Source organism: Leucoraja erinacea, chromosome 14 (assembly GCF_028641065.1).
Source record: "Leucoraja erinacea ecotype New England chromosome 14, Leri_hhj_1, whole genome shotgun sequence".
In the NCBI taxonomy this organism is placed as follows: domain Eukaryota; kingdom Metazoa; phylum Chordata; class Chondrichthyes; order Rajiformes; family Rajidae; genus Leucoraja; species Leucoraja erinaceus.
This window is the reverse complement of record NC_073390.1, coordinates 42,402,579-42,426,959: the sequence shown is the minus strand read 5'-3', so window position 1 is coordinate 42,426,959 and position 24,381 is coordinate 42,402,579. Positions and strand designations below refer to the sequence as shown.

The following is a 24,381-nucleotide window of genomic DNA, read 5'->3' as shown; positions in this document are numbered from 1 at the left end:
GGAGTAGTGTGGATGGGGCATGGGCAGGTGGGAGTAGTGTGGATGGGGCATGGGCAAGTTGGGAGTAGTGTGGATGGGGCATGGGCAAGTTGGGCTGAAAGGCTTGTTTCCATGCTGTTTGACACCATGTCTCTAGTATCTGGAGAAAAGTGATGTTATGCATCGTTCTAAATTAAATTCAAATTAAAATTAATTCCAATACAAAAAAATTCAGAATATTTTATCAGCAGTCTCAGCAACTTTAGCCGTTCTGCCTTCAACACTGATGCCATCCAAACTCATCGCTGAACTCCTCAAGCTGGGAGTCAGCCTCTGGATGTCCTGACTGATAGACCACATTCAGTAAGGATGGGTGATACAACATCCTCCATGATCATTCAGTTACATTTCTGATGCTGTTTTGCACCAGTGATTCGGGGAATCAGAGTTACAATTTCTGCCTCGAATAAGACGAAAGACAGACACAAAGTGCTGGAGTAACTTAGCGGGTCAGGCAGCATCTGTCTGAAGAAGGGTCCCGACCCGAAACGTCACCCTTTCTCTCCAGAGATGCTGCCTGACCCACTGAGTTACTTCAGCACTTCGTGTCCATCTTTGGTTTAAATCAGCGTCTGCAGTTCCTTGATGTTACATTGAATAAGAAGAATATATTTCACATGAACAATTTGATCTGATTTGCTTGCATTGCGGTTTTTCCCAAACTAACCATGACACCTTCCACAGTGGGGTTATTTCAGCTAGTCTGAAGAAGGGCCCCAACCCAAAATGTTGTCATTCCATTCACTCCCCATAGATGCTGCCCGACCCATTGAGATCCTCCAGCACTTTGTGTTTTTGATCATGGTTCCAGCATCTGCAGTTTGTTGTGTCTTTAGACTATTTCTGCTGCTTATTTTACTGCACCTTGTTTGAGAAACTCAGCGGGTGAGGCAGCATCTACGGAGCTAAGGAATCGGTGACGTTTTGGGTCGAGACTCTTCTTCACTTGATCTCAATACCAAACTGTAGACCTGACCCTGGTTGACATTTCCATCCACTGCCACAAAACTGACCTTGCAACTCAGTTTGAAGAAGGGTCTCGACCTGAAACGTCACCTGTCCATTCCCTCCACACACGCTGCCTGACTCGTTGAGTTCCTCCAGCACTTTGTGTTTTATTCAAGGTTTCAATATCTGCAGATGAAATGTGTAGGAAGGAACCGCAGATGCTGGTTTAAACCGAAGATAGACACAAAAAGCTGGAGTAACTCAACGGGTTAGACAGCATCTCTGGAGAAAAGGAATAGGTGGCGTTTTGGGTCGAGATCCTTCTTCAGACTGAGAATCATAAATCCCCTGACTCTCAGTCTCGACCTGAAACGTCAACTATTCCTTTTCTCCAGAGATGCTGTCTAACCCGCTGGGTTACTCCAGCTTTTTGTGTCCAATGTCTGCAGTTCCTTGTGTCTTTCACCTGAGACACACTCGTATCACAAAAACATTTCATTTCCAAGTCAGTTGCCTTGTTTACCCCTTTCTTTGCTAAGAGCCCCTGTCACCAAAACCTTCACCTTTGAGGGAATCTGAGGGGTAACTTTTTCACACAGAGGATGGTAGGTGTATGGAACAAACTGCTGGAGGAGGTAGTTGAGGCTGGGACTATCCCAACATTTAAGAAGCAGTTAGACAGGTACATGGATAGGACAGGTTTGGAGGGATATGGACCAAGCACAGGAAGGTGGGACTTGTGTAGCTGGGACATGTTGGCCGGTGTGGGCAAGTTGGGCCGAAGGGTCAGTTTCCACACTGTATCACTCTATGACCTCTGCCTTTATCCATTCCCCTATACATGACTATTCCTGGTTGGCCCCATTCCCCACCATCTGTACTACATTAATTTACATCCCTGCTGTCAATATCCCTGGACAAGTGTTCCAGGTACATTAACCTTCACTACCTCTGATTTTCAGGATCGGTTGCTTATGTTTAAATCTTTCCACGTCTTCTGATTTCCTGCTCTGTAGAACCTTCTGCAGTCTGAATAAATCCTCCTCTGAGCGCGTATTCCTCTGACCCTACCATTTTGTGCATCACATCATTTTCACGGAACTGTTCCTTTTGCACACACTCGTTTACCATTCAGCTTTAGTGTTGGTCAGAGAAAAAAAAGATTAAATATACAGCTCAGGCTGACAGGACTTGGGCTCAACTGAAACACAGTTCTGCATCGAAGCTTGTTCGCCTCTTTATGAATGAATGAATGAATGAATGAATGAATGAATGAATACGTTTATTGGCCAAGTATTCACATACAAGGAACTTGCCTTGGTGCTCCGCTCGCAAGTGACAACGACATACAGTGACAGTTAGGAATGACACATAAAACATTAAACATTAATAATAAAACATTATTGATTAGCTGGGATGTAATGTTAAAATTGTACAAGGCATTGGTGAGACCAAATCTGGAGTATGGTGTACAATTTTGGTCGCCCAATTAAAGGAAGGATGTCAACAAAATAGAGAGAGTACAGAGGAGATTTACTAGAATGTTGCCTGGGTTTCAACAACTAAGTTACAGAGAAAGGTTGAATAAGTTAGGTCTTTATTCTCTGGAGTGCAGAAGGTTAAGGGGGGACTTGATAGAGGTCTTTAAAATGATGAGAGGAATAGACAGAGTTGATGTGGACAAGCTTTTCCCTTTGAGAATAGGGAAGATTCAAACAAGAGGACATGACTTCAGAATTAAGGGACAGAAGTTTAGGGGTAACATGAGGGGGAACTTCTTTACTCAGAGAGTGGTAGCGGTGTGGAATGAGCTTCCAGTGGAAGTGGTGGAGGCAGGTTCGATGGTATCATTTAAAAATAAATTGGATAGGCATATGGATGAGAAGGGAATGGAGGGTTATGGTATGAGTGCAGGCAGGTGGGACTAAGGGAAAATAATTGTTCGGCACGGACTTGTAGGGCCGAGATGGCCTGTCTCCGTGCTGTAATTGTTATATATGGTTATATGGTTATTAAACATGTGCATTAAATAAAATACCAGAGCAAAAGGAGGCTACAGTATTTTGGTTATTGTGGAAAAAACTACTACTCGTGGAAAAAAGCTGTGTTTATGTCTGGCTGTGGCAGCTTTGACAGTCCGGAGTCGCCTTCCAGAGGGAAGTAATTCAAAGAGTTTGTGGCCAACTCTTTCCCAACTTGTTAATGGTGGAGACTCTGCACCTTGTTTGAGAAACTCAGCGGGCGAGGCAGCATCTATGGAGCGAAGGAATAGGTGACGTTTTGGGTCGAGACCCTTCTTCACATGATCTCAATGCCAAACTGTAGACCTGACTCCGGCTGACATTTCCATCCACTGCCACAAATCCTTTTACACCCCAAAACTGAACTTGCAACTCAGTTTGAAGAAGGGTCCCGACATGAAACGTCACCTGTCCATTCCCCCCAACTTGTTAATGGTGGCGATTCTGTCATTACTTACAATTTAATGGGATCAAAATATATCTCCAGTGTAGGCTGGAGGCATGTGGAGGGACCCAGCGGTTATATCAGTGACTTAACCAAGCAACTGGAAAGCATGTGGGTTGGATTTGCCCTTCACTGTCTTTAAGACTCACCGTTGACAGTTTTGTTTGGTGAGATAATGAACACACAAGAACATGCAACAAGGCCCAATTGTTATGCAGGCTCTTGAATCAAATATAACTGTTCCATCTCAATCCAAAGACATCTGCAGAAATTCTCTGTCAAACCCATTTGCACGTCTAGCATCAACTGTTCGGCACGGTGGCGCAGCGGGTGGAGCTGCTGCCTCACACGACAGAGATCCGTGTTCGATCCTGGCCTCGGGTGCTGTCTGTGTGTGTGGAGTTTGCACGTTCTCCCTGTGACCGCGTGGGTTTCCTCCGGGTGCTCTGGCCATTTCCTCCCACATCCCAAAAGTGTGCGGGTTTGTAGGTTAATTGGCCTCGGGTGATGCTTTGGGTCGAGACCCATCTCCAGACGTTTGAAGAAGGGTCTCGACCCGGAACGTCATCCATTCCTTCTCTCCAGCGATGCTGCCTGTCCCGCTGAGTTACTCCAGCATTTTGTGTCCATCTTGGATTTAAACCAGCATGTGCAGTTCTTTCCTACACCTAGAATTAGTATTGGCGTAGACTTGGTGGGCCGAAGGGCCTGTTTCCATGCTATGCCTTTAATCCAAGCTAAAGACGATGCCTCCAGGAGCTGAAACAACAGTCACTGATTAAACAGGCCAGTGCGTTGTTGCAGAATGTGAATCTGGGCTACCAACTGATGCAGTAAATCTGTCCAGCATCTGCCCACTGTTATCTGTGAAGTGGGGCTTTAATAGTGCTGCTATTAACATATTTGCTTAATAAATAACAAAAAACAACCACCAATTATACAGATATTGTAATGTCGCAAAAAGTCTAAGGGCTCTTTGTAGCAAGGTAAAGATTTATTGTTCACCCTTAATTGGTTCCCTGACTTAAATGGCTTGCTTGGCCATTACAGAGAGCAGCTATGAATCAGGGGAGCACAGCTAGGCTGCTGGAGCTCCCATTTTGGGTAGCTATTCTGCACAAGTTTGACAATTTATTAATATCAAGGTCATTGATACTGGGAGTGCATTCTTAGCCGAGAATCATGTAATTGATTTAAATTACCCTGAAGAAAATGTGCGATTCCAACTTGTATTGCAGTTTCAATGATCCAACCTTTGGAGACAGGTCTCGTAAATAAATACCAGCAGATACCTCAGAGTCCCCGAACCTTATCACCAGAGGAAGTTCTGGATGTTTCTCTGAATCAGCTGGGAGGATTGACACACTGACCTGAGTGAGCTCGGGGAGGGTGGTAGTGACCAGAGGGTGGCGGGTGTATGGAACTAGTTGCCGGAGGAGGTAGTTGAGGCAGGGACTATCGCAACATTTAAAAGACATTTGGATAGGTACATGGATAGGACGGGTTTAGAGGAATATGGGCCAAACCAGGGCAGGTGGGACTAGCGTAGATGAGGCATCTTGGTAGGCATGGGCAAGTTGGGCCGAAGGGCCCGTTTCTATGCTGTATGATTCTATGACTCCATCACCAGCTGAGGACCAACACCAGCTCAGATGTGTAGGAAGGAACTGCAGATGCTGGTTTAAACCGAAGAGAGACACAAAATGCTGGAGTAACTCAGTGGGACAGGCAGCATCTCTGGAGAGAAAGGATGGGTGAAGTTTCGGGTCGAGACCCTTCTTCAGACAGGTTGGTGATAAGGAAAACGAGAGATCTGGATAGTGATGTAGAGAGATGAAGAACAATGTATGAAAGATATGCAAAAATGTTACGATGATAAAGGAACCAGGCCATTGTTGGCTGTTTGTCAGATGACCTGGCCTAATTGCTACGATGCCTGACTTCCCCTTAGTTTCTCTGGTGTTCAACGCAGACACGGTCCATACTCAATATGTTTAAGAAGGAACTGCAGATGCTAGAAAATCGAAGGTACACAAAAAAGCTGGAGAAACTCAGCGGTTGCAGCAGCATCTATGGAGCGAAGGAAATAGGCAACGTTTCGGCCCGAAACGTTGCCTATTTCCTTCGCTCCATAGATGCTGCTGCACCCGCTGAGTTTCTCCAGCTTTTTTGTGTACCGTCCATACTCAATACCCTGACTGATGAAGGCCTGTGTAGGCGACGTTTCGGGTTGGAATCCATCTTTGTTACATTCTTTATAATCTTGTACAGTTCCCGTCTACTTTTCATGCCATCGTTTCTCAAGTTCTCTCATTTCCTTCCAAATTATTCATGCTAATTATCTATTTACCCACCAATTAAATGTCAATACCTTATTCAAGTGGCAAGATTAAAACGAGATTAAGTGCATTTCACTTTTCAAAACTAAAGCATTATCTGGCATTATTTATTCTGCAGTTCCACAAAGATAATAGGCTGACCCTAATTAACAATGCCGTGAAAAAAACAGTACTAGCCAGACGACTAAGCTTGGTTCTTTTGTTTAATCATCACTGATCAACAAACATGGTAAAAAAATGGCGGCACAGTGGCGCAGCGGTAGAGTCGCTGCTTCACAGCGGCAGAGACCCGGGTTCGATCCTGACTACGGGTGCTGCCTGTACGGAGTTTGTACATTCTCCTCATTACCTGCGTGGGTTTTCTCCAGGATCACTGGTTTCCTCCCACACTCCAAAGACGTGCAGGTTTGTAGGTTAATTGGCTTGGTATAATTGTAAATTGTCCCTAGTGTGTGTGTGTAGGATAGTGTTAGTGTGCGGGGATCGCTGGTCGGTGTAGACTCAGTGGGCCAAAGGGCCTGTTTCCACGCTGTATCTCTAAACTAAACTAAAAAAAATGTTATCTTCAGAAATAATTTCAATGAGCAAGGGGATAAAATAGTTTCATCTTCATGAGGGAAGTTCTGCTCGCCTTTCCAGTCGCTTTAGGCGTGCTCATGAATTTAAAGAATTTTATTACAATTCAGTCCAGTTAATTACTATTTGGTGGCAATGAATAAAGTCGTGTAAAATTGCAGTTCATTGATTTAACAAGAGGAATTTGCAGCTTTTACCACTTTTTACCAAGTTAAATATTACAAACATAGAAATAGGCTGGTGAGTATTTCAATCCAGCGCATCGACCTGTGTTCCTGTCCATGGAAACCGTCAACACTCTATCCGACCGCACAATTCTGCCATAATAATATTTGGAAGATAGACACAAAATGCTGGAGTAACTCAGCGGGACAGGCAGCATCTCTGGTAAAAGGAATTGGTGACGTTTCGGGCCGAGGCCCTTCTTCAGACTGAGAGTCAGGGGAGATGGAGACGCAGAGATAAGGAAGGCTGCGGTGTGAAAACGAGACATCAGAAGAGACGGAGCTCAAGGAAATATAGAATAGATCATTGTTAGCCAGGAGAAGGTGACAAAGAAGCATACAGAGATACAATTTAATCAGGGGGGACAGTCAGACTGGTCGGAGAACTAGGAAGGGGGAGGAATGGAGAGAGAGGGAAAGCAAGGGTTACTTGAAGTTAGAGAAGACAATATTCATAAGCTGCAATAGCGAAATATGAGGTGCTGTTCCTCCAATTTGCGCTGGGCCTCACTCTGACAGTGGAGGAAGTCCAGGACAGAAAGGTCAGTGTGGGAATGGGAGGGGCAGTTAAAGTCATATTCAGTCTCTGCTCCAACCACCCTTCGAGGAAGAGAGTTCCAAACCCTTCAAAAGAATAAATAATTGTACAGGGCCCTAGTGAGACCACACCTGAGGTATTGTGTGCAGTTTTAGTCTCCAAATTTGAGGAAGGACATCCTTGCTATTGAGGGAGTGCAGCGTAGGTTCACCAGGTTAATTCCCGGGACGGCGGGACTGTCATATGCTGACAGAATGCAGCGGCTGGGCTTGTATATTCTGGAATTTAGAAGGATGAGAGGGTACCTTATTGAAACGTGTAAGATTATTAAGGGTTTAGACACGCTAGAGGCAGAAAACATGTTCCCGATGTTGGGGGAGTCCAGAACCAGGGCCCACAGTTTAAGAATAAGGGGTAAGCCATTTAGAACCGAGATGAGGAAACACTTTTTCACGCAGAGAGTTGTGAGTCTGTGGAATTCTCTGCCTCAGAGGGCGGTGGAGGCCGGCTCTCTTGGATACATTCAAGAGAGAGCTAGATAGGGCTCTTAAAGATAGCGGAGTCAGAGGATATGTGGAGAATGGGGTACAAATTGTGGATGATCAGCCATGATCATATTGAATGGCGGTGCTGGTTCGAAGGGCTGAATGGCCTACTGTCTTTTCCCAAAAGCTCACCAGGAGAATGTGCAGCTTTCCTCCAGCACTGTATTTTGCTCAAGATTCCTGATTTGCAGTTCTAGTTCCTGCAATATCTATTGGGTTATATACCTCAGTATCATGTAACCTTTCAACTTAGTCTGAAGAATATTGCTGACCTGAAACATCGTTTGTTCATTTCCCTCCATGGATGCTGCCTGACCCGCTGGGCTCCTCTAGCACTTTGTGTTTTGCTCAAGATGATTGTAATTGTAATTGTAAATCTTTATTGTCATTTCCTGAGTATTCGCATACTCAGAGGAAACAAAAAAACGTTTCTCAACCAGTGTCCATTCAGTTTTCGTGACAAAATAAATAGCAATTAAAATTAAAATACATGTCATGAACAATTTAACCCTCTAATAACATTCAATAACATTCAACAGCCGTTCCGACCGGCAGCGGCACAACAGTGGCTCTGCTGCAGTGTGGGGGGTTTGTGCGCGATGCTTGGCAGGGGGGAAAGTCCATTTAACAGTCTTATAGCCTGTGGGAAGAAGCTGAGGAGCATCCTGCTGGTTTTGCAGCTGATGCTCCTGTACCTCTTCCCAGATGGGAGGATGGTGAAAAAGTCATGCGATGGGTGGTAAGGGTCTTTGATGATGGAGATGGCTCTGTTGATGCATCTCTTCTTGTATATGTCCAGCAGGAAGGGGAGTGGAGCACCAATAATCCTGCTTGCGGTCTTCACTATCCTGTCCAGTTGGTGCCGTTCGTACGCCTTGCAGCTCCCGAACCAGGAAGTGATGCCGTATGTCAGTGTGCTCTCGACAGTCCCCCTGTAAAAAGTCCGTAGATGTGTGGTGGGGAGGCCTGCTTTCCGTAGTCTTCGGAGGGGGTGAAGTCGCTGCTGGGCTCTCTTGACCAGAGCTGTGGTGTTGGCCGTGGACGTCAGGTCATCAGACAGATGTAGTCCTAAGAACTTCATGCTGCTGACCCTTTCCACATCAGCTCCGTCGATGTGCAGAGGTGCATGGTGATGTTTCCCCGCCCGCCCTCCTGAAGTCAACCACCATCTCCTTAGTTTTTCCCCACGTTAAGAATGAGGTTGTGGGATTTGCACCAACCTGTGAGCAGCTCCACCTCCATCCTGTACGCCGATTCATCGTTGTCACTGATGAGACCCACTACTGTTGTGTCATCAGCGAACTTGCTGATGAAGTTGTTATTGAGTCTGGCAGTACAGTCGTGTGTCAGCAGACTAAACAGAAGGGGGCTTAGGACACAGCCTTGGGGTGAGCCAGTGCTCACGGCTATGGTTTTTGATGTCCTACTGCCCACCCTGACTGTCTGCTGTCGCTGCGACAGGAAGTTCAGGACCCAGCTACATGTGCCAGCATCAACCCCCAACAGCTCCAACTTCTCCACCAGCTGCTGCGGGATGATTGTGTTGAAAGCGGAGCTGAAGTCTATGAAGAGGATCCTGGCATAGGTGTTTTTCCGATCGAGATGTGACAACACGAGGTTCAGTGTTGTTGAGACTGCGTCCTCTGTGGATCGGTTGGCTCTGTAGGCGAACTGCAGTGGGTCTAGGTCGGCAGGTAGACTGTTTTTGATGTGCTGCATAACTAGTCGCTCAAAACACTTCATTACAATGGGTGTTAGGGCCACTGGTCGAAAGTCGTTATGGCAGGCTGGGTTTGGTTTCTTCGGTACAGGGACGATGGTGGCACTCTTAAGACAATTCGGCACTACTGCTTGTGATTGTGATGTTCTTAACCTAGGACATCCCAGACTGATTCCTGGGATGTCAGGACTTTCATATGAAGAAAGACTGGATAGACTCGGCTTGTACTCACTAGAATTTAAAAGATTGAGGGGGGATCTTATAGAAACGTACAAAATTCTTAAGGGGTTGGACAGGCTAGATGCAGGAAGATTGTTCCCGATGTTGGGAAAGTCCAGAACAAGGGGTCACAGTTTAAGGATAAAGGGGAAACATTTTTTACACAGAGAATGGTGAATCGCTGGAATTCTCTGCCACAAAATGTAGTTGAGGCCAGTTCATTGGCTATATTTAAGAGGGAGTTAGATGTGGCCATTGTGGCTAAAGGGATCAGGGGGTATGGAGAGAAAGCAGGTACAGGATACTGAGTTGGATGATCAGCCATGATCACATTGAATGGCGGTGCAGGCTCGAAGGGCCGAATGGCCTACTCCTGCACCTATTTATTTAAAGTTAAATAACCTTTTTTTTTTTTAACTCTTTATTTATTTAAAGTTAAATAAATAAGAAGTTAAAAAAAAATACAGTTTGAACTATCCAGTGGGAACTTAGCTTGTGTCCGACAATTGCCACATACACCTGAACTATTACTGTACAACATGTTCCTGGCATCAGTACGAGTGTGATCACGTTACAATTTCCGGACTGCAATTATTCATGTTAATTTGTAAAACAATACAGAATTTGGAGAACTGAAAACCAAATAATAAAAGAGAAAAATAATTAATCTTTGACCATCCAGATTTCCATTGGACAAACCTTGAATAGACACACAGTGCTGGAGTAACTCAGCGGGTCAGGCAGCATCTGTGGAGATCATGGATAGGTGAAGTTTCACAGAGTGCTGGAGTAACTCAGCGGGTCAGGCAGCATCTGTGGAGAACATGGATAGGTTTCAGGTTGCGACCCTTCTTCAGACTGCATGACCTGCTGAATTACTCCAGCACTTTGTATCTTTTTCTGTAAATCTGCAGTTCCTTGCGTCTGCACCTTATACTTTATTTTTAGAGATACAGCATGCAATCAGGCCCTTCAGCCTACTGAGTCCGCGCCGCCCAGCGATCGCTCCAGACGCTAGCATTATGCTACATATCAGTGACAATTTACAATTACTTTTTTCCGAAGCCAATTAGCCCAAAAATCTGTACGTCTTTGGAGTGTGGGGGGGAAACCAGAGCACCCGGAGAAAACTCACGCAGGACACTGGGAGAAGGTACAAACTCCAATGGAAGCTGTGTCTCTGGCACTGTAAGGCAACAACTCTAACACTGCGCCACCGTGCTGCCTTGAACCATGGAGTTGCTGCATTTGACATTTGAGGTAATCCTGGCAGATCCATAGTGTTAAACCTTCTCTTGCAGGTGTTGGGCCGTATTGAATATTGTTCCCCAGACATCTGTCCGCAAAATTCCCCACGATGACCATTTGAAGCCGAGTCTCCCCGGTGTACACGAGACGGGAGTAGACTACGTTATCGTCTACTCCAACATCTCTTTGGAAGCGTGAGTAACCCGCAGTTGTTGTCTCGAATGAATAATCATCGCTCAGCAGAGTGTATTCTTCAACAGAGCCTTTTGTCTCTATTTTCTGGGAGATATGTATTAAATGTAATTTGAGATGATTACAGCAAGAAAGTAAAGCTAAGACACCGTCAAATAAAGACACAAAGTGCTGGAGTAACCCTCAGTGGGTCAGGCAGCATCTGTGTTGTGATGGATGGTAGTGTTAAATTCTGTTGTGTATTGTATGTTCTTTTTAAGTGTTTCGCTGCTGGCAAATTCGTTTCACTGCACCTTCGGGTGTATGTGAGGAAAAAAATTGACAGTGACTGTGACATCCCTAGGGAACATCTACGTTGACTTTAGTGATACAGTGTGGAAAACGGTCCTTTGGCCCACCGAGTCCGCACCGACCAGTGATCACCTCGTACACTAGCACTATCCTACACACTAGGAACAATTTGCAATCAGACGGGACCCGTTAACCTACAAACCTGTACGACTTTACAGTGTGGGAGGAAACAGGAGCACCCAGAGAAAACCCACACGCTCACAGGGAGAACTTACAAACTCCGCACAGACAGTGCTGGTACTCAGGATCGAATCGGGGTCTCTGCTACTGTGAGGCAGCAACTCTACCGCTGTGTGTACCACTGTGCTGCCCACTGTGTGTATCTATCTCTGAGATGACACCTATCATGACCTCCACAGATGCTGCCTGGCCCGTTGAGTTACTCCAGCACTCTGTGTCTTTTTTTTGCTAACCAGCATGTGCAGTTCTTTGTTTCTACTAAGATACCATGAGTTGGACATTGATATTAAATATTAAGTAGAGATTGTTGTGTGTGCCTTTTTATCTGACAAGGTTCAATGGGAGCATTTTCTCTTCATTTTAAAAAAGGTCTCACTGAAAGAAATTGTCGATCTTGGAATGTGGACATTTCGTGTCAGAATGGCAGGCAGTGACTAGTGGGGTACCGCAAGGCTCGGTGCTGGGACTGCAGCTATTTACAATATACATCAATGATTTTGCAGATGACACAAAGCTGGGTGGCAGTGTGAACTGTGAGGAGGATGCTATGAGAATGCAAGGTGACTTGGACAGGTTGGGTGAGTGGACAGATGCATGGCAGATGCAGTTTAATGTGGATAAATGTGAGGTTATCCACTTTGGTAGCAAAAACAGGAGGGCAGATTATTATCTAAATGGAGTCGTTAGGAAAAGGGGAAGTACAATGGGATCTGGGAGTCCTTGTTCATCAGTCAATAAAAGTAAGCATGCAGGGACAGCAGGCAGTGAAGAAAGCGAATGGCATGTTGGCCTTTATAACAAGAGGAGTTGAATATAGGTGCAAAGAGGTCCTTCTGCAGTTGTACAGGGCCCTAGTGAGACCACACCTGGAGTATTGTTTGCGGGTTTTGGTCCCCTAATTTGAGGAAGGGCATTCTTGCTATTGCGGGAGTGCAGCGTAGGGTTACAAGGCTAATTCCCCGGATTTCGGGACTGTCATTGGCGGGGCAGAGTCCGGTTCTCTGGATACTTTCAAGAGAGCGCTAGATAGGGCGAGAAGGCAGGAACGGGGTACTGATTGTGGATGATCAGCCATGATCACATTGAAAGGTGGTGCTGGCTCGAAGGGCTGAATGGCCTACTCCTGCACCTATTGTCTGTTATCTATTGTTTATTATATTTGAGGCAGAGGTAGATAGATTCTTGATCAGTGCGGGTGTCAGAGGTTATGGGGAGAAGGCAGGAGAATGGGGTTAGGAGGGAGAGATAGATCAGCCACGATTGAATGGCGGAGTAGACTTGATGGGCGTATGTGATTAAAATTAATTTACGTTTCTTAACATTTGTAAAAGTGTAGCTTTTCCAGTGTAACAAATGGTGCAGAGTATTTACTGCTTGATCCCCGTGATTACAGTCTGTTTTCTTTGGTGTAAAAGGTTCCTTTGTAAATTTGGATCTGGTAATGAAGGTGTGACTGGAATTGTATTGGCCAGTCCGGCCAGTCCCCGTTCCACTCAATGCAGTGCCACACTGCCACCTGCAGGACGTTTCAGGAACACGCTGCAAATAACCAATCATCGTGTATATATATATATACATGTATCATTGAGTTATGTATTGTGATGAGCGTATATCAGCGTGAGATGGAGGTTTGTGTTACGCCTGCTGGGGTTGCTTAGGCATTAAAGCATCGTGTCACTCGGTGAAGTACTGTGGCGGGCGCCCCATGCCTCATGCAGTAGAGGGCGGACACATGCGATAAATATCCTTCCCTGGAGCTCCCGGTCTGTGACTTATGTGACGCTTCCACTGTACCATCCAATGCACCGCTCTGGCGATGAGACTGGATAACCCCTGAGCTAGTCTGTATTACTGGAGCAGGAGGGGGTACTCTGTTACATTAACCCTTTCTTGATGTTGCCAAACGAGAGAGAAGATTTACGAGTATGTTACAGAGAAACATAGAAAATAGGTGTAGGAGGAGGCCATTCGGCCCTTCGAGCCTGCACTGCCATTCGTTGTGATCATGGCTGATCATCCACAATCAGTAACCCGTGCATGCGTTCCCCCCATATCCCTTGATTCCGCTGGTCCTTAGAGCTCTATCTAACTCCGGGAGATCGGGTTGGATACATCGGTGAGACCAAGCGTAGGCTTGGCGATCGTTTCGCCGAACACCTCCGCTCAGTTCGCAATAACCAACCTGATCTCCCTGTGGCTCAGCACTTCAACTCCCCCTCCCATTCCGAATCCGACCTTTCTGTCCTGGGCCTCCTCCATGGCCAGAGTGAGGCCCACCAGAAGCTGGAGGAGCAGCACCTCATATTCCGCTTGGGCAGTCTGCACCCCAGCGGCATGAAGATTGACCTTCAATTTCCGGTAGCCCTTGCTGTCTCCTCCCCTTCTCAGCTCTCCATCAGCCCTCTGGCTCCTCCTCTTCCTATCTTCTTCCCCCCCCCCCACCACACATCAGTCTGAAGAAGGGTTTTGGCCCGAAACTTTGCCTATTTCCTTCGCTCCATAGATGCTGCCGCACCCGCTGAGTTTCTCCAGCTTTTTTGTCTACGCTCGTTTCCAGTGCTCCCTTTCATCTCACCAAAGCCCTGTGCCCTGCCTGTCTCTCTCTCTCTCTCTGTCCGTCTCTCTCTCTGTGTCTATCTCTCCCAACTCTGACACACGAGCGTGCATGATTGTCATTGCTTTCACACTTGCCGTGTGCATCTAGCAGATACACTGCAGTGGTTTGCCTTGCTCCTGTGCCAGCACTCTCTACAAGCCTGCCTCCCTGCCTGCCCCCTCAGTCACTATGACTGGTGGAGGAGCAGGTGGGTCAGGAACGTGATCAGCTGCAAGTCCCATCGAGTGTCGCCAGCCCTCTGTTGGGTCAAATGTCCGACACTCCCTTTCCTTTCCCCGGGTGATCTCTCAAACTCCATCGCTTTGCCTTAGAGCAGAAACGCACAAGTCCCTGTCAGCATCAGACACAGCTGCACTGACAGCTTGCACAGAAAGGAACTCAGACATGGTCAACTTGTTCTCACTTCAATTAATATTCACCAGGGATTATAATGGAAACATTGCCCTGTCTGCTATTGCTGCTCAACAATAAAACATGGAACAGAACAGCGCTATCGTATCTGTCTTCACCACTACCCCCGGCAGCGCGTTCCAGGCACCCACCTGTGTGAAAAGAACACTTGCCCCGCACATCTCCTTTAGACTTTGCCCCTCTTACCTTAAAGCTACGCTCTCGGTTATTTGACGTTTCCATTCTGGGACAAAGGGTTCTGACTGTCTACCTTATCTTTGCCTCTCATACTTATCCTTGGGTGCAGTGGTAGAGCTGCTACCTTACAGCGCCAGAGACCCGGGTTCGATCCTGACTACAGACTGTAGTCAGTTTGCAGTTGTCCCCGTGATACAGGTGCACAACCTTTTATCCGAAAGCCTTGGGACCAGACACTTGTCGGATTTCAGACATTTTCGGATTTCAGAATGGAAGATTTTTAGCGTAGATTAGGTAGGTAGCGCGGGCGGCTTGAAAAGTCTGGAGCAGCTGCCTCCTCCCCGGAGACCGGGAGAATCATTGCATAAATGTTAGTCAGTTAGTTTGGAGGGATTTTATGTGGTGGTGGTGGTGTAGGGGTGAAGGGGGAAACTTTAATTCTTAGTCCCCTACCTACCTGGTCGGCGACTCCCAACCTCGCGGAGCTGGGGGCTCCATCCGGCCGCGGGCGGCACCAGTTGTAGCTCCGACCCCGGCAACTCTACCCCTGGCTGCGAGGCGCTCCAAATCCAGCGCGGCCCGCGGCCGGACGTCCCAGCTCCGAGAATGTCGGGAGTCGGCGGCGTCGCAGCCAAAGATCCTAGAGGAGCTCCGCTATAGGATCTTTGGTCGCAGCGCTGGGATACCAGCGGGGTGCGGGCAATGCCTTACCGGGTCGCCGTGCGGCAAGCTCCGGAGCGCTGTGGCCGCCTTCTTCCAACATTCGCGGAGCGTCGCTGGATTTGGAGCCGCGGAGCTGGGGGCTCCGTCCGGCCGCTTTTGGAGCTCCGACCCCGGCAACTCTACCCCCCTGGCTGCGCGGCTCAAATCCAGCGACGCTCCGCGATGTTGTGTGTCGGCGGCCACAGCGCTCCGGAGCTTGGCATTGCCCGCATCCCAGCGCTGCGACGTCGCCGACTCCCGACATTCGCGGAGCTGGGGCGTTCGGCCGCGGGCCGCGCTGGATTTGGAGCGCCTCGCAGCCAGGGGTAGAGTTGCCGGGGTCGGAGCTACAACTGGCGCCGCCCGCGGCCAGACCGGCCACAGCGCTGCGGAGCTTACTGCACAGCGACCCGGTAAGGCATTGACCGCTCCCCGCCTCTCCGACCAGGTAGGGGACTAAGAATTAAAGTTTACCCCTTCACCCCCCTTCACATAAAAGCCCTCCAAACTAACTGACTAACATTTAAGCAATGATTTACAGATGTTTAAGCGTCTCCCGGTCTCCAGGGAGGAGGCAGCCGCTACAGTAGTACAGACCTGGGTTGACCGTGGGTCGTTTTGGGTCAGGTTTGGCGCCAAACGCGAGCTTTGGTGCGCAGACGACATCCGGAAAAAATGGCCGGTTTTCGGAGCTTTTCGGTTTCTGGAACACCGGATAAAAGGTTGTGCACCTGTATTGGGTTTTCTCTGGGATCACAGGTTTCCATCACATGTTTGTCGGTTAACTGTCTTGGCATCATTGTAAATTGTCCCTAATGGGCGTAGGATAGTGCTCGTTTACGGGGATCGCTGGTCGGCGCGGACTCGGTGGGCCGAAGGGCCTGCTTCTGTGCTGTACCTCTACAAACTCCAGAGAAAACAATCCAACTCTGCCAGGCAGCTAACACTCCCCCAATCTCGGCATCGTTCTAGTTAACCAGCTCTGCGTCTTTCCCGAAGCAATGTGACTGTTCCTGCCGCCACCCCACCTGCTCGAGCTCCAAATTGACTCTTCCTGCGGAGTGGCAGGTGAGTGCGTGGTGTGTCAGCCCGATAGAGGTTTCGGCAATTGAAACGTCCTACAGAGAAAGGCACTGCCTCTCCAGGGATCCCTTCCATAAACCACTGTCTTGCATTGACAGCCAACGAGAAATCCAGGTCACAATACGAAGGGCCCTGCACAAAACTGAGGAAAAATTAATAGATTGAATAGATTGTGGTTTTCCAGGTGATAAAAAATTACAAGCAAAGACGGAGCTCACTGAGTGCTAAAATCTCATTAGGTAGGCAATAAAAGAATAATTAATTTGCAATTTTAAGAATAAGCCACCGAATGTTGTTCAACAAAGTTGATGTATTGATTAAAATATTAACTTCACCCGCATTTCTGAAAATTTAGTGCATCAATTTGTGCAGCTTGCTTGCAAAAAGATATCGTAAACAATATCTGCTATTTCTAAAAATAAGCGAAAATATATATATAAAATGATGAACAAAGAGCAATGGAAAATAGAGACAATATATTCAAACCAGCACCTGCAGTTCTTTCCTACACAATATATTCAAATGTTGTGTTTTTAAAATACATTTTTAAGCAATTTTTAAAAAATGAATAAAAAGCCACATTTGCCGTGTTGCACTTTTCAACTTTTGCCAGATTTTTGAATACATGAGCTTAATATTTATACAAGGAACTGCAGATGCTGGTTTACAAAAAAAAAATATATAAAGTGCAGGAGGGTCAGGCAGCATCTGTGGAGAACATGGATAGGTGACGTTTCACATCGAGACCCTTCAGACTGTCTGAAGAAGAGTCCCGACACAAAACGTCACCCATCCATATTCCCCAGAGATGCTGCCTGACCTGCTGAGTTACTCCAGCACTTTGTGTCTTTTTGTGTATTATTCAGCATCTGCAGTTCTTTGTTTCTACTCTCTTATTGCGATTTCTTGACATGACTTTCTTGGCAAGACTGCCGTACATACTTCTGGCTCAAGTTTAGACACAATATGACAGAAAATATTCAATTGGAGGAGTATGAAAGAACTGCAGATGCTGGTTCATATTGAACGTAGAAACAAAATGCTGGAGTAAGTCAGCGGGTCAGGCAGCATCTCTGGAGAGAAGGAATGGGAGACTGAAGAAGGGTCTCGACCTGAAACGTCACCCATTCCTTCTCTCCAGAGATGCTGCCTGTCCCCGCTGAGTTACTCCAGCATTTTGTGTCTATATTCAATTGGAGGTTGGTAATGATATTACTCATGATACTTCTGCCATATAATTAGCTGCACTGCCATTATTTCACAATGGCCATGCTGATTGGATTTGTGGCCTTAATTCTCCATTTAATTAGACACATTCTCATTTCTCTCCATGATTTAATAAAAGAACTGCTCTGATTATTTTTTCTCTCTCTCTCTTTCTCACACTTTCTCGTTCACTTTCTTTCTTTCTTTCTCTCTCTCTCTCTCTCTCTCTCTCTCACACACACACACACACACACACACACACACACACACACACACACACACACACACACACACACACACACACACACACACACACACACACACACACACACACACACACACACACACACACACACACACACACACCAGCAAGACTGCTCAATCCTGTTATTTCCCTGTGAATATTCACACCTCTTCAAATATTGCCCCTGAGATCAGTCAGCTCTGGCTTGTACCAGGGATTAACTACAGTGCACCTATTTCCCTTGAAGAAGTTGTGACACCAAATGCCACCACCAGCCGTCACATACAAAAAATAATCCTCCGTCAGTTTCGCCACCTCCAACGTGACCCCACCACTCGCCACATCTTCCCATCTCCCCCCATATCTGCCTTCCGCAAAGACCGCTCCCTCCATAACTCCCTTGTCAATTCTTCCCTTCCCTCTCGTACCACCCCCTCCCCGGGCACTTTCCCTTGCAACCGCAAGAGATGCAACACTTGTCCCTTTACCTCCCCCCTCGACTCCGTTCAAGGACCCAAGCAATCGTTCCAGGTGCGACAGAGGTTTACCTGCATCTCTTCCAACCTCATCTATTGCGTCCGCTGCTCTAGATGTCAGCAGATCTATATCGGTGAGACCAAGCGGAGGTTGGGCGATCGTTTCGCCGAACACCTCCGCTCGGTCCGCAATAACCAAGCTGACTTCCCGGTGGCTCAGCACTTCAACTCCCCCTCCCACTCCGTCTCCGACCTCTCTGTCCTGGGTCTCCTCCATGGCCACAGCGAGCAGCACCGGAAATTGGAGGAACAGCACCTCATATTCCGTTTGGGGAGTCTGCATCCCGGGGGCATGAACATCGAATTCTCCCAATTTTGTTAGTCCTTGCTGTCTCCTCCCCTTCCTCAGCCCCCCTGCTGTCTCCTCCCATCCCCCAGCCTTCGGGCTCCTCCTCCTTTTCCCTTTCTTGTCCCCGTCCACCCCCGCTCCCGATCAGTCTGAAGAAGGGTTTCGGCCCGAAACGTTGCCTATTTCCTTCGCTCCATAGATGCTGCTGCACCCGCTGAGTTTCTGCAGCTTTTTTGTGTAATCTTCGATTCTCCAGCATCTGCAGTTCCCTCTTAAACGCCACGTATCCATGTTCTCCACAGATGCTGCCTGACCCGCTGAGTAACTCCAGCACTCTGTGTCCTCTCAGTGACCCGCTCTGCTTTGTTCCTGCAGTTCACTGATTATTTCTTGGATGACACCATAATGACACATTGACATTCATTTTTGCTGTGTCATTTCTGTTCAGAAGAACATTTTATTTTTACAGACATTGACTGCGTACCATTTGTTCCTCATTGCAGTTTCCCAATGTCCTTGTTTTTTTAGGACATCACAGCCGGGATCCATCCTGACTGTGGATGAGGCGCAGGTCTGTGCCGCTCCCATTGCCTGCTGATCGACGTCCCTCTTGTCCAATTGGTGCCCTCGATCAGCAGTCCCACCCCCACTGTCTCGCGGAAAGCGGAGATTTCACCGGGTTTGAAAATCCGGATTACAAAAAATGGGGGGGGGGGGGCTGTCTCCCTATCTCTCAAAACAGGGGGGGACGGGTCCCACCTGTCCCCCTGTCCCCCCCGGGATTTCCGCCCCCCCTGCTCACCGATGTAGAGAAGTTAACACCTGGAACAGCGGATGCAATAGCTGAGGTTGGAGGAGATGCAGATGAACCTCTGCCTCACCTGGAAAGGCTGCTTGGGTCCTTGGACGGAATTGAGGGGGGAGGTAAAGTGACAAGTGCAGCATGAATGCACTCATTCCTGGGATATTTCTTGTAAACCTCCTCTGGACCCTCTCCAGAGTCAGCACATCCTTCCTCAGATATGGTGCTCAAAATTGCTCACAATATTCTAAATGCAGCCTGACCAGCACCTTATAGAGCCTCAGCATTACATCCCTGTATTTGCATACATTAAATAAATGCTAGCATTGAGTTTGCTTTCTTTACTACCGATTCAAGGTGTAGATTCACTTTATGGGAATCCTGCACCAGCACTCCCAGGTCCCTTTGCACCTCCGATTTCTGGATTCTCACCCCATTTAGAAACTAGTCTACGCCTTTATTCCTACTACCAAAACGCATGACTCCGCACTTTGCTGCACTATATTCCATCTGCCACTTCTCTGACAATTATCCTTGGTGGTGCGCACTTTCAAGCTTCAGTTTCTTCTGCCGGACAGCAGCTGGGAAAAGGATACACTATTACATAGATACATAGACAAAAGGTGCAGGAGGAGGCCATTCAGCCCTTCGAGCCAGCACTGCCATTCACTGTGATCACGGCTGATCATCCCCAATCAGTACCCCTTTCCTGCCTTCTCCTCATATCCCCTGACTCCACTATCTTTAAGAGCCCTATCTAACTGTCTCTGGAAAGCATCCAGAGAATTGGCCTCCACTGCCTTTTGAGGCAGAGAATTCCACAGATTCACAGCTCTCTGGGTGAAAAAGTTTTTCCTCATCTCCGTTCTAAATGGCTTACCCCTTATTCTTAAACTGTGGCCCCTGGTTCTGGACTCCCCCACCATCGGGAACATGGTTCCTGCCTCTAGCGTGTCCAAACCCTTAATAATCTTATACGTTTCAATAAGATATCCTCTCATCCTTCTAAATTCCAGTGAAATACAAGCCCAGCCGTTCCATTCTTTCAACATTCGAGAGTCCCGCCATCCCGGGGATCCACCTGGTGAGCCTACGCTGCACTCCCTCAATAGGGAAGAATGTCCTTCTTCAGGAGGAGTAACAATTTGGCCAGGCATGCTCATACACTGCGTGAGTGTTCTCTTGCTGTTTGGAACCGATAGTCAGTCATCACTGAAGTGGATGAGACGTTTTAAAACAGCTTGTTTGTAAATCATTTCAGAATGGTCCTTATTTTGAAATTGGTGAAAAACTATGATCGGTAAAAAGCTTTTCATTATTTCTGTAATATTGAGCACATTTTACAAATGAGCAGTTGATTTTCGTGAGGAGATTTAGTGGAATTAACGTTGATGGTAGATTGATGTGACTGTGTGTTGTTCTATCTGTTTCGGAGATGGGAATTGCTTGTGAAAAGATAAACTTCCCCGATGTAATGTTTTACATGAACAAGCTGGCGTGTAAATTATTAATAGCTTTGCGACTGGTATGCGAAGCTTTGAGTACAACACTGGAAATGTTGTGTTTTCCACTCCATTGATCTCACGTGAGTTTGTCATCAGCTGAGATGTGGTGTCACCAGCAGCAGGGAATCCCCATCCTGAGATGGTGACTTTTGCCATTTATCCAGCTAAGGTAGCCATCGTCACTTCTTGAAACCCAGGGAGTGGTAGCGGTGCGGAATGAGCTGCCAGTGGAAGTGGTGGAGGCAGGTTCATTGGTATCATTTAAAAATAAATTGGATAGGCATATGGATGAGAAGGGAATGGAGGGTTATGGTATGAGTGCAGGCAGGTGGGACTAAGGGGAAAAAAAATGTGTTCGGCACGGACTTGTAGGGCCGAGATGGCCTGTTTCCGTGCTGTAATTGTTATATGGTTATATGGTTATATGGATGAGTGGGTTAGAAACATATGATGAGCTTTTGACGGCACTGGGCCTCTACTCGCTGGAGTTCAGAAGGATGAGGGGGGGCGAACCTCGGTGAGACATTGAATAGTGAAAGGGCTAGATAGAGAGGATGTTTCCACCAGTGGGAGAGTCTAGGATCAGAGGCCACAGCCTCAGAATTAGAGGACGCACCTTAAGAAAGGAGATGAGAAGGAATTTATTTCGTCAAAGGGTGGTGAATTTGTGGAATTCATTGCCACAGACGGCTGTGGAGGCTAAGTCAATGGATATGTTTATGGCGGAGATTGACAGATTCTTGATTAGTACGGGTGTCAAGGGTTACGGGGAGAAGTCAGGAGAATGGGGTTGGGAGGGTGAGATAGAGCAGGGGAGTAGACGTGATGGGCTGAATGGCCTATTTCTGCTCCTATCACATGAGTGGAATGATTTGGCCCCTCGGGTTCCTATTAAATCTTTCCTCCCTCAACTTAAATGTCAGGAGTGTTCTCTAAAGAGTGGTCTCCGCACCCCCCCCCTCCCCCAGAGACCTCCACGAGAGTAAAGGGCCTGTCCCACAATGCGAGTTCACCCAAGAGCTCTCCCGAGTTTTTAAAAAAATCAAACTTGTGGTAAGTACGTAGAATGTGCGCAGCGGGTACGTCGGAGCTCGTGGACGGCTCGTAACGCTAACGGCAGGTACTCGGGAAACTCGCGAAATTTTTTCAACAGTGTGAAAAATTTCCAAGCGTAAAAAAATACTCGTGATGAGGTACCACGAGTTAGATTTCTTTTTTAGCGTGGGAGAGTTCTTGGGTGAACTTAGTGGGACAAGCCCTATATGCTGTTTAATCTGAGCTGGAAATCTAATCTACACTAGGCTGTGCATTGCCTAGCATTCTACATTGTCAGATCTTCATGTACAATTTGTATATTTCACATCCATGAAAAATTCTTCATCTTTTTTTCTTTCAGATCAGAAAAGGCAGGAGAAATAGCCACAGTTCCTCTCACAAAGGTAAGAAATCGTTTGCGTCTTTCCTGTTTAATTTTAGGTACTCATGCAAGCCAAGATGTATCGGGTAAGATTCAGACATTGAATCGGTAATGGTGCTGACGGTATCAGTCCCATAAGGTCATAAATGATAGGAGCAGAATTAGGCCATTCGGCCCATCAAGTTTACTCTGCCATTCAATCGTGACTGATCTATCTCTCCCTCCTAACCCCATTCTCCTGCCTTCTCCCCATAACCTCCGACACCTGTACTAATCAAGAATCTATCAATCTCTGCCTTAAATATATCCACTGACCTGGCCTCCACAACCTTCTGTGGCGAAGAATTCCACAGATTCATTGAAAAAAAATAGGACTCTGAAAAAAAAATTCTTCCTCATCTCCTTCCTAAAAGAACATCCTTTAATTCTGAGGCTGTGACCTCTAGTCCTAGACTTTCCCACTAGTGGAAACATCCTCTCCACACCCACTCTATCCAGGCCTTTCACTGTTCTGTATGTTTCAATGAGGTCCCCCCTCATTCTTCTAAACTACAGTGAGTACAGGCCCAGTGCCATCAAACGCTCATCATAGGTTAGCCCACTCACTCCTGGGATCATTCATGTAAACCTCCTCTGGACCCTCTCCAGAGCCAGCACATCCTTCCTCAGATGTGGTGTCCAAAGTTGCTCACAATATTCCAAATGTGGCCTGACAGTGCCTTATAGAGCCTCAGCATTACATCCCTCTTTTTTGTATACGCCCTCTCAAAATAAATGTTAGCAGATGCTGGAATCTTGAGCAAAACTCAAAGTGCTGGAGGAACTCAGTTAGTCAGGCAGCATCTGCGGAGGGAAAAGACAGACAACGTTTTGGGGTCAGGTCCCATCTCCGCGCAGAACTCATTGATTTCATCAATTTTATTCTTCATGTCCACCTTACTGTCAAATTCACTCGGACTCTCTCTTTCTCAATCCCTCTGCTCCATCACAGGGGACAAACCATGTACTGTTGTGCTCCAAACCCCCCCCCCCCAGATTCTGCCTGACCCACTGAGTCAGTTCCCGATATTGGGGGAGTCCAGAACCAGGGTCCACAGTTTAAGAATAAGGGGTAAGCTATTTAGAACGGAGACGAGAAAACACTTTTTCCCCACAGAGAGTTGTGAGTCTGTGGAATTATTTGCCTCAGAGGACGGTGGAGGCCGGTTCTCTGGATACTTTCAAGAGAGAAGATAGTGGAGTCAGTGGATATGGGGCGAAGGCAGGAATTGAGGATGATCAACCATGATCACATTGAATGGCGGTGCTGGCTCGAAGGGCCAAATAGTCTACTCCTGCACCTATTGTCTATTGTCTATTGAGTTCCTCCAGCACTTTGTGCTTTGCTCAGGGTGACAGCATCTGCAGTTCCTGTGCCTCCAGAAACCGTGACTGAATGTCACGGAGATGTAACAATCTGCTCCAGCAGTGTTTGTGTTTTTGAGGCTTGTGACGGATCTGTTTTGATCAGTGTTTTTGCAATACCAGACCTGTACATACATTGTCTAAAACCGGGGTCAGTATGGACAGAATCATAGTGTCATACAATGTGGAAACAGGCCCTTCGGCCCGACTTGCCCACGCCGACCAACATGCCCCAAATACACTAGTCCCACCTGCCTGCGTTTGGTCCATATCCCTCGAAACCTGTCCTATCCATGTACCTGTCTAACTGTTTCTTAAACATTGCGATCGCCCCTGCCTCAACTCCCTCCTCTGGCAGCTCGTTCCATACACCCACCACCCTCAGATTTAATTCACAATATTT

General features: G+C 47.1%; 1 protein-coding gene across 2 annotated transcripts in view; it reads left to right on the top strand.

Annotated features, from left to right (window-relative positions):
- The window catches only part of si:ch211-51h4.2 (uncharacterized), a 158,302-nt gene that overhangs the window by 94,464 nt on the left and 39,457 nt on the right, over window positions 1–24,381 (top strand). For both annotated transcript variants that reach the window (XM_055646256.1, XM_055646255.1), the window contains exons 12-13: window positions 10,916–11,056; window positions 22,554–22,596. In XM_055646256.1, the coding sequence (XP_055502231.1) occupies window positions 10,916–11,056; window positions 22,554–22,596 (184 nt within the window). The remainder of the gene's footprint in view (window positions 1–10,915; window positions 11,057–22,553; window positions 22,597–24,381) is intronic.